At 40.4% G+C, this 17384-nt stretch overlaps 2 protein-coding genes across 2 annotated transcripts in view; both read right to left on the reverse strand.

The window, feature by feature from the left end:
* Positions 1–2530: 2530 nt before the first annotated feature.
* LOC131684025 (centrosomal protein of 152 kDa) lies at positions 2531–6615 on the reverse strand. Its single transcript, XM_058966494.1, has 5 exons — positions 6068–6615; positions 5204–6004; positions 4181–5144; positions 3228–4124; positions 2531–3172 (listed from the first exon to the last, which is right to left on the reverse strand). Exons 1-5 carry the CDS (start codon positions 6355–6357, stop codon positions 2975–2977), a joined length of 3150 nt encoding a protein of 1049 aa, XP_058822477.1. The 5' UTR covers positions 6358–6615; the 3' UTR covers positions 2531–2974.
* A 4336-nt stretch (positions 6616–10951) lies between these two features.
* The window catches only part of LOC131684026 (uncharacterized), a 216194-nt gene continuing 209761 nt past the window's right edge, over positions 10952–17384 (reverse strand). Inside the window, exon 11 of the mRNA XM_058966495.1 lies at positions 10952–17263. Within this exon, the coding sequence (XP_058822478.1) occupies positions 16488–17263 (776 nt within the window). The 3' untranslated portion in view covers positions 10952–16487. The remainder of the gene's footprint in view (positions 17264–17384) is intronic.

Below are 17384 nucleotides of genomic sequence, written 5' to 3' on the forward strand. Positions count from 1 at the left end.
TCTCTCGTTTTGTACACTTTTCTCTGCGTAGTCAAAGGGAGAGGCCCGCACACGAAAGCGATGATACCGGTCGTGGCGTAAACGAACCGCATTTATTACCATCGTTCGTTATTGAAAATATTGAATAGATTAAAAATATTAAAAAGTGTAAAATAAGGAAAGGGAAGCTGTACCGCTCGCGTCTGGTGGCTGTACTGGGGGCAGTATTTCTTTGTCATGTTACTGCTTTGCTTACAGACTGCCGTACAGCGCTGGGCGTCCTGCAGTAGCGAACGACAGTAGCGTCAAAAGAGAAATGAGAATGTAGGCAGAAAAATTATAGCCGCAGAAAAGGTAGGCATTTTGCATCCTTGGTGACGATGATTTTGGCGGATTGCACACTGACTTCATCATGTTTGACTGCTGATTAGCTAATAAGAGTTGCTTAGAAAATGGTAAGTAGGAATTCATACCAATCCGATTAATTTAATTAGTATTAAAACCTCAACAACATGATAGCCATCATTGCCGGCCGCCCCCATCTCCATCGTTCACGGGGAAGGATAAAGGATAAGGTAGACGGGAAGACTCTTCTATCGGTGTCACGGAGGTGATGGTTTGGAAGGGTATAAGGTCTAGGATTCGCTTCAAGCAAGCGATGCGACCTGTAAAGCATATTTTATTAGGTAGTTGTTTAGTTTGTCGTCGAGTACACGATCTTGTTTAGTTTTTGGTTCTTTTTAAACTCTGGGCAGCCGGTCACCTAGAGTATCCTATGTTCTCTAAACAAAAGCAATTTGAACTTCACACGGCCGACCGTGGGAGTATTGCCTAGAAAAGCTAATCTTATCTACGTAATGGGCCGGATCACTATTTATTGCAACAGTATTTAGACAGAATTCGCTACTTCTTCTCTACGATGTATTTATTGGGTTGAAAACTATCTAGTGATGACACAGGCAAAGAGTTATGATAGCACGAGATGTTATAAATCAAGGAAAGTATTTATTATTTTCCATATCGGATTGTTTGTGAAATACAAGTACACGAGCGATAATAACGAACACTGAAGGGAAATATAAAGGATTGTTAACCTGATGCACGGGCTTGTTAGCAATAACGGAGCTTGAAATTAGGTTCATAAAAACAGACGCGGCGAATTTTCAATACGTGTGATCATCGACACTAGTCAGATTAAAGTCTTATTGGGGCTAATTTCCGATCAACTATTCATTTTTATGGCAATGTTTTCTCGACTAGATCTGTTCGCGCCCTCTCATTCTGCTACTATCGGCAGAAGGCTGATAGCACCCAGTCGTCGCCGGTCTAAGGACCAAATGTCATCAATAGACTTAGACTCGCGTGGAGGCATGAGATAGGAAACTTGTGAGAATTTTTTTATCCCACCGTTTGACGACCGATACTACATCAGACCAAAAATGTAATAGAAAAAACAGAAAAAAACTCAGCAAATATGAGAATTAAAACTCACATTAACGGTAGAGTTGATATTAAATAAAAAGATTGATGATACAAGTAAATAACGACATTGGTAACCCACAACACGTTTTTATTCTAAAGGGAGGATGGTAGCATATTAGACACACTTCTATCAACAGTCTTGAGACCTCTGAGATAATAAATCATGGCTTTAACGAGAGTGTGGTATAGTGAAAACACGGAGAACGATCGGGGATTCGAGTGAAAACCAGCGAGCGAGAAGGACGCGATACAACAGTATGGGTTTTCAGAGATAATTGGAGAAGCTCTTTTAAGCATTTCTGCGTAAGAGCGTCTGGAGCGATCTTTGGCGGACCGCTTCAGTTTATCCGCGCGAAGTTTGTACGTTGGGCATGTCAAAAGTGCACGCGGATTCTTCCCATAGTAAACAAACTTCTCAGCGGGCCTCCTGTAAGCATCATCTGCATGCCGTTCTCCGCATTTGCCGCACCGCTGCTTGTTGCTGCTGTAGATTAGGGACTAGGGTTCTTAAAGCAGCCAACCCAATTCTTCAGAAAATCGACAGTTAAACCCGCATGACTTACAACACCGCTAATCTCCACAATTCGAGAGGGGATGTAGCCGCAATACTTTATCGTGATCGCCAGCAATATCGTTGGCCTGTTTCAAATCATTCACAATTGCGCGCAGTGGACTTTTTCAATCTTAGTCACGAGTAATGCTTTTTAAAAAAATGATAAGCGCTGTAGAATCGACTAAACTCGACAATCATCTCCACACTGATCGCGTACCCTATTCTCACAGTCACGTCACCTAGTGACTAGAAGGAAATTTTCTTTTCGTCACTAGGAGACGTGACGCATATAACTGTTCGATGCCCATGTATCCCCATCTTCTGTCACGCCAAGCAAAGTTCTTGCAGTGCTACGACCCTTAAAGTTGTGAGTGTGTAGAATTCGATAGTACACTGATAGCCGAGCGTCTTACAGGAGGTTGTAAATACTGCAAATACTTACCATTTGGCGACTCTGTTTCATCACTGGTGAACACGGTTTTTCGGATGTTTAAAATAGAGTAGAGGACTAACGAATGAACATTCTCACAACACTAACATTTAATTTGTATATATCAGCCTACGATATCCTATTGTTAATACTTATATATGATTCAATTGATCCACATTATAAATTCACTATGGTCAACAATTGTAATAAAGATTTCTGCAGACACAACGAACAGTGATTGAACAGAAATGGCAGAAGTTAGGGCAGTTTCATATCAACGATAATCTGGCAGATATGTGTAGAGGGGAACACTAACCACTAATAACACATTGAAGGCATTTTCAGAATTAATTGGCTACAGTTTGCAAGTTTTTTTTTGCTTAAGTACCGCATTTGGGCAGTAACACTACTACTACTATTAATACTCTCGTTCTGGAGTACGCTGACAATCTCAAATGAAACTAAGAATGGAGTGTCAATAGGCAGTAGCAGTACACATTTGATACGCTATCGGAGTTATGATGAGGTATTTAGGCATTTTCTTTGAGCGCACTCAACTTGGATCGATAATCGGACTCCAGTTTGGAGATTTGCTCTTTCATACTGCGATCTTTGCTTTCCAGTACTTCCTTCATGCGGTTTTGTACTTTCAGAAGGGCGGTATTGTAGCCCTCCTTGATGCGATCGTACTCCTTCATCATGTGCTGTTCCTTGTCCTCTGCGTATTTCTGTAAAAAACATGATTGATTCAATGAAAATGAACAGACCTCGTAGCGGACTTACCTTATAGTTGAGGGCCGTCTTCTTCACCGAGTTATACTTTTCGGTCACCATCGCCAGGCTTTTGTTGTACTCCTCTTCAATTTCTTTGAATTTTTCAATCACCTCAATTTCGCGCTCGTGAAACATCTTGCGCTCTTCGGTGATCTGTTTCGTCAGCATCGTCATCGACTCGCGTTCAGCTTGGATCAATTCTCGTTTTTCTTGCAGTTCACCCTCGAGGAAGTGTATCTTCTGCTGGGCGTTGTTCAGTTCAGATTTGTACTTTTTCATCACCTCTGCCTGCTTGTCGAACAGCGCCCGCGCATCGTTGTCCTTCTTGGCCAGCATTTCCGTGACCTTTTCCCGCTCGGCTTTGATGGCAAACTTCAACACCTCGACTTCCTTGCTGCGTATCAGCAGTTCGTTCACTCGGTCATGCAGTTCGTTCTTCAGCTCCGTGATGTTCCCTTCAAATTTCGAAAATTGCACCTTGAACTTTTCCTCGATGATTTTAATCTCGGCAGCGAAGGCCCGTGCCATTTCTTCCCGTATACGGTTTTCCTGTTCACGAGCTATCTTCCGATCTTGCATCTCGGTTCTTTCCAGCAGTTCCGGAGATGTACCGACACTTTGGTCACGTGACTGATGCTGCGGAAGTGGTGATGTGGCGCAGTCCTTTGTTGAACTATGGCCACTGCTGTTGCTATTATTGCCGTGTTGATTTCGCATGAATTCCTCGAACTGGGCAGCCTTTTGCTTCAGCTCATCAATCAGATAATCTCGTTCAGCCTTCAGATCAAGCTTTTGGTTTAGATCGTTGATGGTGGCGCGAGACTTATGCAAGGCGTTCTTCAATTCGTTGATCTGCCGAAGGTGTGAGGCGCATGTGTTCTGAAGTTGCAGATTTTGAATCTCAACCTGAAAGAGCGGAGAAAAATAAATTGGATAGAATACGTAGATTTGGTAGAATTTACCTTTGACATTTCCGTTAAATTCTCGACACACCTTGCGCAACTATTTATGCTTTGACTATGCTCCTTCACCTCACGACTGCTCTCCCGCCGTTCGCGAAGATCCTTCAACAACTTCTCATGTTCAAGCTTCTCTTTCTCTAGCATTTTACTCAGTTCGGAAGACTTTAACTCTGCCAATTGCAGTGCACGTTCCAGAGACGCTACCTTTTCGTGTAGAATCGAAAGCTCCTTTTCCGTATCCTTGTGCTTAAGGGCATCCAGTTCCCTGCAGACAGCATCCTTACAACTGGACATTTCAATGTAGAGATTTTTCACTCGCTCACATTCACTTTGAGCGTCCTTCAGAAGAAACTTTTGTTTTTCCAAGTCGAGTTTGACTTCGTCAAGAGTCTTGGAGTCTGCTTCCGACTTTTTACCTCTCTCTTCCAGCTGGCGGTTTTCGTTCTCTAAGCTCGACACCTTTTCCTCCAGTTCAATCTTTTCCTGCTGTAAGGTAAATATTTTATCCTCCAAAGCATCCTGTTTGTCGTAGCTGGATCTCCGAACCTGCTTGGAGGAGTGCTGTTCCTTTTTGTAAAACTTTTCCAGCTCATTTTCCAAAATTTTCAGCTTTGAATTAACGCGGAAAGCTTCCTCCTTGTATTGATTCATTTGAACCAGAGCTGAGCTCTCATCTTTCTTGAGTTGGTTAATCTCTTGATCCCGTGCCGCCAGATCTGCCTCCAGGCGCTTGATCGCTTCGCGCTTCTCCTTTTGACCGTTCATGCAAATCAACAGCTCGTGCTTCAGTTTGGTGACCCGTTCTTCGGTGTTTTTCATGTTCGGATTGATGGGTGTACTACCGATCAGGTTCTTCCGGGTAGCACCAAAGGTGCAACCGGATTCGCCGGCTAGCTCACCGGTTTCATCTTTCGCGCAAACTAAACTGTCCATCAGCTCCAGCTCGGCGTTGCTCGATTCGAGTCTGAAAGGTTACAAGAATTATAACATTCGCTACAATGAAACGAAAAAGCAAATTCCTACCTTTGGGTAAGTGTGTTGATGGTTCGCTGCATATCCTGCGTCTGTTGTTCCAGCGCGTTCACTTTCGTTTTAAGTCTCAAATTATCATGGGTGAAACCGGTCAAATTCATCGTTTTTCCCATAAGATTTTCACACTGCCTCTGCGATTCCTCCAGTTTGTCCTGCAGTCGTTGTATCGTTTCAGATTTTTCAACCAGCAACGTATCCCGCAGTGATTGCAACTCTTTATACCGAACTTCCAGTCGGCGCACTTCCTGAACACGATCATCTAGATCCGATCGTAGGTTGTCAATTTGTTGCTGCATCATTGTCACTTTAGCGTTGTGTTTCTCTTCCGCTTGCTTCAAAAGCTGATCCGTGTGCCGGTCAGCTTTAAGCCCAACATTTTGCTCAACCATGCGATATTTGTGCAGAGTGTCCTGAAGTACCGTTTTCTTGTTTTCCAACTCGGCCTCAAGTTCGAGATTCTTTTCTTCAAGCGTTTTAATTTTCGTTTTAAGCTTGTTGATGGCATCCTCCTGTTCGGAGACTTTCGTTTTACTAGCCACCAATAAATCATGCGTCTGGGTACGAGTCATATTCGCACGATCTCGTTCGCCTTCGGCCAACATCAAACGCTTCCGCAGTTCACCCTTTTCCTGTTCGAATTCTTTGCTCTTGTCATGCAGCAACCGAGTAACATGTTCAAACTCGCGACATTTGAACTCAAACATCTTTTTCCAGTGTGAAACTTCTGGATTGTACCGACCGTCACCGCCTCCCGCATGCGGACCGTTTTTTACACCAACCTCCTCCAGAAACCTGCAAAATTATAACAATCCTAAAAATACTCGTCTAATAGAGACGATCCATTTAGCTACTTACTTTTGCTTCGGTGCATCGACACCAACCATGGGCAGTGGTGGCGGAGGCGGCGACTCAGCCAGCTGTTCCGAATAGTTCGACAAGTAATTAAGCGAATTCAATGTATCATTCTGGTCATCATCGTCGATTAGATCGTCAAAGGCGTTCTCCATTTCCTTGGCCAGTTCGGCATTACGGCGTTGCTGATCTTCCAGCGCTTCCTCTTCCTCGGCGCGCTGCAATGCACTAGCATTGTTCACTTGAATGCTTCCGCCGTCATTGAACAGTGTTGTTCCCGGATTACCGTTCATTTTTCCGTCGGCCAGCAGCTTTTCCGCAATCTTAATTTTCTACAACACTACCGACTGTGCTCACTATATTCACCCAACACGCACACTTTTTTCACCTCTTCACTTCACCGTCGATGATTTCATCTTGCGATTTTCAAGGATTTTCACTCTCGCACCGTGATGGATTTGGAAATATGCGCGAGCAAAAGCGTAAAGAATGTAAAAGGAATTTCGCACAGTCGTTTTTGTTTTGCCGGCGGCAGATGTGTAGTGGACGCGGTGCGAGGAAAACTGTAAACAAACGGTTTTCCCGACCTTGAATATAGTGACAGTTTATCGGAGACGCGATTGGTGGGCATGAGCGCACTCCTATGACGGGCACACGAAACATGCCATGAAACGCTGTGAAATTTGCTGTGAAGTTACAGCTATATTGCAAAGGTTTGAATCTGGGACTGTGCGTCCTTGCTTAATTCGATCGTGAACCGACAAATGGGCCTAAATAACAAATATACACAAACGGAGATATGAATTATATCTTAAAGAGAAGTAAAAATACTTCATAATAAATATGAATACTCATTTATAAATGTTTCACACTTCATGAAAATCAATAAAAAATAAAACGGCGGATCCGACTTTCAACTGTAAACAAACCGCCAGGCGGGTTACGCCTCTGCATTTCTAAAGTAGTGTATACGGGCGAAATTGACAACATCATTGTTTACTAGGTTCTTAAGTCTTACTGCACATGGATTAGTCAATATGTATCCAGCTTTATATGTGCCACAATGGCGGCCAATATCGTCCTGTTCATAATATGTCAACAGTCCTTATATTGACAATACAGTTGTGATTCGCTGGTTGACTCACAGCCTGTCCAACTAACGAACTGACAGGCGTCAAAAACTCTCCAAAGGAGACGTCAGTAGTATAAATACTTTTGTTCACATTGTCAGCTTGATGATCAAGGTGATTTTGACACGGGATTTTGACATAAAGATGCTTTTTAGTTGGGCAATTGAATACTTTACGCTGACGTCACAAATGAACTGAGTGTTCATTTTTGACAGTTCGCTTGTACTGTTTACATGGACTTAGAAAAATTCTTTACGATTTTCTTCGAGCGAATCTAGTCGTCCAAAAATTTTTATAAGTCCATGTAAACAGTACAAGCGAACTGTCAAGAAAAGTGAGGTTAACTGTGCCAGTAAAGAACCTAATGGTCCAACTAGCGGAGGTCCAACAAAAAAGCAGTCCAGTTAAAAAGTGACCAAACAACAAATCACGACTGTAGTTGTTTACGTCATCCACCCAGTAAGAGAAAGTCATCGCACATCAGTCCAATGCGCTGGATCAAATACAAATTATTAATTTGTTACAATAAACAATAAACAATTTCAAGAATACATGGTCGCTTTTGGATCCAACTGTTCTTATCAAGCTGCGCTCATCTCTCACGCATTAATTTCTGCTTAAGGATGCATATTTTGTCAGATATGATAGGTTCGATAATTAGTTGGCTGGAATTCTAGAGCTCTATCTTATCACGGCTTGAATTTTATTTGGCATATTGAGATCCGCAGAAAGTTGTGATTAACTCTAAGAATCTATGTAGTATTTGAAAAGGCTACTGAAATTATTGAAATTCTCAAAAGATTTGTCGGTTATATGAAAATATATAAAATTGTTAATCAAATTCATATTGTTGTTGTTATTGCTACCGTTGTTCCTCTGATCTTGCGAATGCTTCTCAAGAAGTTCAATTCTCTAATCGTCCCGTTAAACTGAATATCACAATTTTGGTTTTGCTATGCATCGCGTATTTACCAAAATCGTGTCTAATTCGATCAAAACCGACTAGCTGCACTGGTCGAAATGAAACGATTTGATCAGTGCTGAATAATAGATCGGAACATGTACGAACCCGGATTTCTGCTGGAAAACAGCGACGATTAAATAATCATACTGGGTGGTTACAGGGGGTGTTGACACCAGGGATTTGGCGGACGGACAACTCGTTTGAAAATGATGCTACCGAATGGATCATCGTTTAGTGTCTCAGCCGTTTGTCAGGATGAATAAAGTTACGAAATTAGGGCCTTCTATGGTAGCGTTTCTTAAAAGGATATTGAGCTTTCTTACACTAGTAATACATCTACGTAGGGTGACCATATCAGACCAGTAAAAAACCAGGGCAGTCGAAAGGGTACTGCTTCCCCCCGATACCTCTCAATCGACATTGCCTTTTTCGCATGTTTTCGGCAGTTAAAAAGCTCTGGGGTCTGTCTGGCAGAGCTTCGACAGTAAACAAGTTCTGGGAGTCTGGGAGGAAGAGCTCTGCCAGAAAGTCTTTCATCGGAATTCGATCACCAAGAACTTTTTTGGATTTACACAAAGGCAGTTCTTGCTACACCACCCTCAACAAACGTTTCATGCTGAGATGGTCTGTGCAGGACCGGCGAGGATTTTTCAGTACTAAAAACACGACATTGACGCAAATCAGAAACATCAGCGATCCCAAGTAGCTTCCCTGCACTATGCCTGGCAATCTCCAATGACAACCATTATCTCTCGATTTGAGAGCTGCAAAACCTACCGTTGTTACCAAAAATTTCTCCGTTTAATCGATTGTGATATGAAAACTGGCGAATAGCGTGGTGTAAATAATATCAGTTTGAGCTCGAGCTTGAAAAAATTGAGATCCCTGCGTGAACCTAAAAGAAAACAAAATTCAATTCATGCTCGTCGCGATTAATGAAATGTTTGGTTCGTTTCTCTCGTCATTCGTTCTCCCGACACATCGCATTCAGGTCTGAACATGTTCGGTTTCAGAAGCAAACTGAATTTTGTTTCCATTCTACCTATGAGAGGGATTATTGAGCAAAAGTGCAGCAGATATAGATTATGCAGTTCACCTTTGCTCGAAAATGTAGAAAATGCCAGCTTCTGCCTTCAAACTGTCCACATAAAAACAAATAAATGCTTTGGTTGGTGAAGGAATTTATATTTCCTCTGCACTGAAGCATTCCATTCTGCATGAAGCTTCAGTCAGTTGGGAAGTTAAATATGAGGGAGGCGAATCTGAATTTTGGTTTCGGTTAATACAATCAGAATTAAGTAAGTGATAGACTCGGCGGTTGGTCGCTTTCCTCCAGCTGTCATATATAAAACTGTCATCCAATTTGAACATTTGAAATAGCTCGTCTATAGTATTTATAATGGTGTTGAAATGCTCTATGTCGCTGTAAAACTTATTGCGGAGACCAACATTACCGGTTGGTCAGGTTCCATCATGAAAATAATCTGACCGAAAAGTTATTTTCGATTTGTTGTCCTCCACCTATGACAGGTGGAGGAAAACAAATCGTTGAACACACTAATACAGTTACAGATTGTCAAGTATTCTATGGTAACGGTGATTTTCTTTTTTTAGATACAGGGCTGCCAATTTTCTAAATATTTTATCAAAGTACATTGTCACTTTGACAGTGTACACACAGATAACAGACGTTTAGGCTAGAACAAAATTTCTTCAAAAACCTGTGTAAACTTTCAAATCGATAAACGTTGGAAATCCGTATTTTACTATTGACATCTGCGCAACTGTTTGCTACACGTGTTTGATAGCTGCACTCTAATTGCATTGTATCGATCACTGCGCCATCTGCAAACGTTTGCCAAACGTGTTTCAGACATCTAATTTATTTGGAATTTCAGTAGCGGGTATTTACACACGATTCAAATCGAGCTTAAACTCTGTTATCTGTGGTGTACCTTTATCGGTGTACCAGGGTTATAAAATGTGTCCTCGAAAAATCGTCAGAGCATTCCGTATTAACATATTTGTATTTTGGCTGGATGTTTGTTCAATGAACCCTCGATATCCGCAACTGGGCGTTACTGTCAAGCTGACGTAAACAACTATTGTCAAAAAAGGGCCATTAAACGAATTACGAACAAGACGATGTAGACCACTATTATGGCACGGAAGAAGCTGGATAGAACTTAAAAAAACGATTTTTTATATATGATCAACAATTATCTTCCACAATCTTCAATTTAACTTAATTTGACATAAAAGTTACTTTGCAGTTGTGCTAATAATTCTACACACACGCATAGTTTTAAGCCATTCCGAAAACTAATGGCATTTTCGTTTTTGACATTGCACTACATCGGTGTAGTCGGTGCTACAGTCTTCAAAGTTGGGTGTAATCAGTCTATTTATTTGTTGCACTACATCGGTGTAGCACCAGGTAAAAACAAATATTCCATAAGATAAGTTGCTCGAAATAGGTTTACCAAATCCGACTCTTTTAATTGGTTCAAATGCTTCTAGGAAAATAGTTGGAACTTGCATCGAAATGGCTCTTTTGAAACAATCCGGCCAGCTCAGTCGGTCGAGTATGCGACGCTTAATTTAAGGGTCATGGGTTCGGGCCCAGCGATTACAAATTGTAGAGTATGGCATTAGTGTGGAACTCATTCCAATATGTATAAAAATGATAACTGCACCCTATTATAGACAATGATGGAAAATCATATTAATAAATAATTTGGTGTGCAATTTGTTTTCGGTATTTTCGGATAAGGTAATACAGGCTGTCCACAATTTTCAGAAAACACAAATTTATTTAAAACATATTTTAAATTTTTCATTTTTTTATTAAATTTCTTGATCATGCGATACTCCTTTGTTTTACCATTCTTCCATCGAGAATCTACTAAGTTGCCTAAATTAGTGAAACTATGGTACTGGCGTTTTCATAACTGTGTAGTTGTTTGGGGAGGAACTCTTACAACTCTTTTGGAATGGCTACATTAATAGTTAGACCGAGACGAAGCCCCGAAAACTAAGAACTGATATTCTACAAATAAAATTCTGACCAAGAATTCAAATGAGTAAGGGGTTTCACCAGCGCAGAATTAAAAAAAATGAAAACCGAAAGTTAAAATTTGACAAATCGAAATATATCCAATGTTGACATTTGGATAGTTTTTTAGAATTGACAACTGCGAAAAGCATGAGTTGGTAGTGGTGCGAAGGCTAGGGGCAGATCACTTGTGATGCATTTTTAAAAATCAGCGAAATTAAATGCATTTCTTTCCATCAAAATAGAAATTCGTAATGTATTTTACGGTGCGTGCAATGTATTTTGCGTTGCGCGCAAGACGTCAAAACCCTACAAAAAACAGCCCTACATTCAACAAAACATCGAACAAAGTGGATCAGCGTAGGACGATTGTTAAGTAATCTTTTCTGCGAGGGAGTGCAAAGTTGATGCAAAAATGGAAATTAAATGCATTTTTTCTAAGTTGATGCAAATTTGTGATACATTCCTAGAGTGATCTGCCCCTAGTGCGAAGGTGTCCTGGAACTTCGAGAAAAATGCTCAATATATCTAGGTATTTCTCCTCTATGCCAAAAGCAATGTTTTTCGCTGAGTCTTCGCTTGATTCATTCTCGTCGCAACGTAAACAAGTCGAGGTACAAATTGAGCACGAGGTCAAAAATTCAGCAATCTGCGTTAGTCTGTGCACTGTAATATAAAACTGTGCAAATCTGTGTATTAAAACAGAGAACTGCGGAAATCTGTGCATAACATTGAAAATCTATGAAAAACAGATTAATCTGTGTACCTAGCATACCAGGCCCCAATCGCATACATTTTGACAGCGATTGGGGTTGGAGCCTGACTCAGTTTTGCTTCGGGCATGAGCTGCATTAGCGAAGATCTGTGGGTAGTATGCTGACAAGAAAGGGGAGCAAACGACGCGAGTGTGGAACTGTTAATGTATCCGTCATATAAAGTAATGCTTTTGGTACAGTTATTACTTATTTTCGATGAATATCGCTCATGGGTTTGTGAACTGGTTCATGATTCCTAGTATAAGTTTGACGACTGACCAGTCGTCGCGAAATAGTTCACAAAATCATAAAATATTATTCGTACCGTAATCGTTTGCAATTTTATGAAAATCTACACATGGTGTTAACCCTCAAATGGACAAGCTATAATTGTGACTTCAAGGAGCATCGCTCCTAAGATTCAATGAAATCAAAAGCCCCATTTTTGTCATTTTATCAGTGAGAGATTCCAAAGCCCAAAAACGTTCGATCATTTGTATTTCAAATTACATGTTCATTGAAACTGAAGCAATGTAACTAGATGGGCATCTGAGACCCATTTTCTTTTTGAGGGTTACATGTCTAATAGTTATGTCCAGCTTCTAATAGTTGACATGTCTAATAGTTATGACCAGCTTCTGGCAGCTAGTAATAGGTGGTCGAAAAAATCTGCAGCTAAAATTAAGTCTGCGAATTTGCAGACATGTCTGCAAATCTGGCATCTCTGCGAAAAACTGACAGTGATGAAAATACAGTGTTAACAATACGCTCTAAACTACTTCTACCCAAATTTTCAAGAGCAAATACCCAATGGGTCCTTTGCTACAGCGTTTTTTTTTACCGTGATGCAATTTGATGTGGCACACCCTTTGATAGCGCTTTTCTCGAACTCGCGTTTTTCAAATCGGCGAATACGATAACTCGAAAACTACTCAACGAATTGACTTGATTTTTTATGAGGATGCCCACACTACACTGTCGATGAACCACAGAAAACTGAACAAAAAAATTTTCTCCCTATTATTTTGAAGAAAAATGAGCGAAATTTACAGTAAAATATGAGATTTTCATGAAGTCATTTTCCGAAATTCGAAATTTTTTTGTGGTTCATCGACTAACTACAAGTTTAAGCTTTACAAACCTTTTGAATTTCCCGTATCACACAATTTTATCGCCGCGTCGCTCCTCGACTTGGAAATGGTTGGACGTCTACTCATGGAACGCTCGTATGTGTGGCTCTGTGTGACTGAAATTTTTTTTTGTACACAATGAATGTATAAAGCGATCCTAACATTATACAAATGTTTCAATTGTTGCCTTGCCTTCAAAATCACGGTAGTCAAAATAACTTTCGTTTTGAGCACTTTACACCAGATGACCTTAAACGGAAAGCATCTGTCGTAACAGGATTGATTGTGAATTCCACTAAGTCGCTCAAAAAGTTTCGAATTTTATAAAAAAAAATAAAGTTTAAATGTTGGTTCTCAGCTGATATACTGCATACAAATCTATCCTCAAAGGTATGAACAAAAATCACAACAAAAACTAAACATGTCTAGGGAACAATCACAGTAACATTGCAATGTAACGCCATGTACAGTTTTGCGCGAACTATTTGTTTGAAAACAATGTATAGTACCTACATTATTTTTTTTTTCGTTTTTCAATTGCGAAAACAGCTGTGCAAGTGAAAGTGATACATAAATTGGTTTGAACAAAAAAAAGTGAAAAAATCGCGGTTTTGGCTTTTTTTTTACAAAAATGACTATAACTTTGCGAATTTTCAACCGATTTGAAAAAAATCAAATTATTCTAAATGTTAAAAGAATGGTCTAGAAACGGTGCAAAATGAATTTTTGATATTTTTGCAATTATTTGGAAGAGTGAAAGTTTAAAAATCGGGTTTTGGAAAATACCACGAAATGGGGTGGAAATTGAATTGAAAAAAAAAAGAAATCTGACCAGACTGTTACAGCGGTTACTATGCGCAAATTATACTTGCGAGCCATTGTTTTGTAGAACTATAAAAAATAATCAATACATCAATAAAACTCAGCAAAAATGAGAACGATTTTTTCTACTTCAAAATTAAATTAAATTAATTGAATGAATGCTTAAAAACGATTTTATAATACTAATTGTTACTTACGTAGTAAAACAACCAGTATTTAAGCAGGTATTGTCACCAGTCACATTCCACTGTCAGCACAAAACCTGGCGAAATGCTAACGGCAACCGTGCAATGGGGTACAAATGTACCCCATGCCAACCTTGACACATGCTTCCATGGAGGCTATGAACCAGTACACGCTGCGTTACATAGCGGTACTTTCCGAGCCCCCGCTCGACCGGAATGGCATTTGGTGCATTCTTATTGTTTACTTGGCTGATCAGCTGTTCATAGGTTTTCTAAAGAACAGCTGATCAGCCAAGTAAACAAAGGGCGCACGAAATGTCATTCCGGTTGAGCTGGGGCTCAGAACGTAACGCTTGTAACACAGCGTATTTTGATTGATAAGCAAACTGGCTATAACACTTTTTCCTACTCTTACTAGGAACTCTAAATTGAATTATGGCTAGGGTCCCAGGTCGATAAATGTCTTCACACGGCTCCAAAGAAGGCGTGGACACCTGTGGATGAAGCAGAGAATTCCTCGATCGTAATAGTTACAAGTGTTGTACTAACATTCCTTCCCATCCTAAAATTGGCCTACATGGGCGTGGCCGTTATTGATAATACATAATCTTAGTCTCTTTAGGGCCCCTTACACGAGGTGCCAGTAATGTCATTACTGAGCAGTAATGTCACTTTTAATGATCGTGTAAGCTGAGTAATGACGGAATTCCCATAAGGGCCCCTTACAAGAGGCGCTAGTAATGTCATTACTAAGCAGTAATGTCATTTTTAATGATCGTGTAAGCTGAGCGGAATTCCCATACGATTTCAGTAACGTCACTACTTAGTAATGGCACTTTCATTGTTCGTGTAAGGACCCATTATAGGTTGCACGTCGAGTATGATGTACCTGCTACTCCCAAAAATCATACAATTGCTTCAACATGCAGTTTCAACAGGCTTTAATCCATCACGGGAAACTCAGGGGTGGTCAACTAAGCTAAGCTAAGTGTTCGTGGTGGACTGGTTCACTGAATGAAAAATGTTTGAAGTTCACTAAAAAAACATAAAATAGCTCTACACTAATAAAAGCGTTATGCAGGCGTTACGGAAGAAAAAATTAACGCAATTACAAAAACAAAAATATTTGGTTTTTATTCGCGGTCTTTTTTGTAACGTACAAACATGGTTGTCCCAGAATTCATGGCAAGTTATTCACGAATTTGGGAGAATTTTTTCCATGTCAGGCGTGTTAAATAAAATAACTAATAAACAATCTTAAAACACCATCTTTCCCATACATTGAAGATCTTTGGCTTGCTTGGGTTGTTACAAAATATCAAAGTAGACTTTCACGAACATTTTATTTTGTAACGGGACATCAGCTCACCTTCAGTTGTTTAGGCTTTTCTCAGACCTTTCAGCTAAACGCTATGGCTCAAATTTTAGGATGAAAATTGGAATCGTTTCGCTGTGCAAGATTTAAATAAAACTTATCAGGAATGAAGCAACACCATTGATATCGATTTAAATACAACCAGGTCAACTAATTAAAGGAATGGTACTCGCCAGTGGGACCAAAGTAGGTAAATCATTTCTGTTTACTTCACATCCTTGCTCTCACTTGAGTACTATGGCTCTAATTTTCATAACTTTTCCTACCCAGTAATCTCTAGCTAATTGAATGTTGTTAAAATGTAAAAAAGAAAATGTGACTAACATAGTCGAAATAAAAAAGGGAAAAAATCATTTCAGGTAGTTGTAAATAAGATGTCAACAATATGATTCATTTCTTACGCATCGTTGACCAGTCTGATCGATTCACGACGTAAGTTCTAGCACTCGTTTCTGCTAACATGTCAATTTCTAAATGTAGTTTCAATTTAAAGCTTAATATGATTAATTTTATTCTTCTTTTTAACAACGACGATGAATCAGGTTTAACTACATTGCACGGAAATATGGAGCGTGGCAGCGATACAATACAAATTACAATCTTGCCGTTCAAAACCTAGAATCTTGTAAACGTTGTCATTTAATGAGTGTAAAGTTTTTACTTACTATGCACAATGTGTGCGCCTTACATGTTTTTTACCATCAATAACAATTAGCTACTATACCGACAATTATTACAAAATAGACACAGTAGTATGCTCAATTTTAATTAACATCACAAATAGGGTGCTTCTGTATAAAATAGTGGCGAATGATTACCTAAAGAGTGAGTCTCATGCTACAGTCTGTCTATAAATATATCCTAGTGTCGTTTAGGTCTGCTCTGTTCTCTTCTGTGTATAAACATTCAACGCTAGCCAGCAGGTTGAGAGTAAAAAGTAGAATTTACTTTTCCAGTATGTAGGTACCACCCTAGGGTTAGTTCTTTGGTTTCCTGTGGAGTGATTATCAATGCTGGGCACCGCTATCGTCCGTCGTCTGGGGACAATGGATTTGTGCCTCGACGCTGATTTCCTGCTGGCACGGTTCGGAATCGTTCAGGTTCGACTTGCTCGAGTCCGACTTGACCAGATTGCTAATGTTGGCCGTGATTGTTTGGAAGTCTTCGGTGATCACATCGATTGTACTGTTGAGGTTTTCGTTAAATTTAGAATTTTTGAACATTTCCCTTCGAGTGCTGGTTCCGTTGTCCTTCGCTGGCTGCGGCTTCCGCCTCGGAGACGACTCGGAGGCTGACCGGATTGGCATTCGTTTATTCTGGTTGTTCAGTTCAGTGACTCGGTTTATCCGATCTCTATCGTTGGGATCGTTATCCGTGTCTCGTACGCTCATCTCCCTCGTCAGTGGGGACACTGGACCAAGATCCACACTGCTGCCACCATTGCTTGTCGCAGAGCTGGTTTTACGACTCAATTCGCGCTGCTTCCTTAGACCGCTGAGTGTCGTGGGAACATCGCTCGGCTCGTTCAACTCCAAATTTCCCAGTACAAAGGGAAGCTTTAGTGAAACCTCACCGCCCATGCTGCTGAGTATTATCTTAACCTTAACATAGTAGGAAACATAAATTGCGAATACGTTTTTCTCCTCCGATGCGGAGGAGGATGCCATCATGAGGCCCCGAGGGGCGCTTGTGGCCAGCTTTGAGTTGTAAGCCGATGAGCTGGGATCGTTGTAGTTACTGCTGAACAGAGCACCCTCGACTGCGATCCAGTTTTTAGTAGTGCCTGGAACAAAAAAAGTAGAAAACAATCGATTAGCTGGTCTGACACATAATCCAACTAAAAGTTTACTCTCTGTCCTCGAGTTAGCTTCCTTACGTGTCAAATATAGCTAGTTGCATATATA

This window comes from Topomyia yanbarensis, chromosome 2 (assembly GCF_030247195.1).
Source record: "Topomyia yanbarensis strain Yona2022 chromosome 2, ASM3024719v1, whole genome shotgun sequence".
NCBI classification, from domain to species: domain Eukaryota; kingdom Metazoa; phylum Arthropoda; class Insecta; order Diptera; family Culicidae; genus Topomyia; species Topomyia yanbarensis.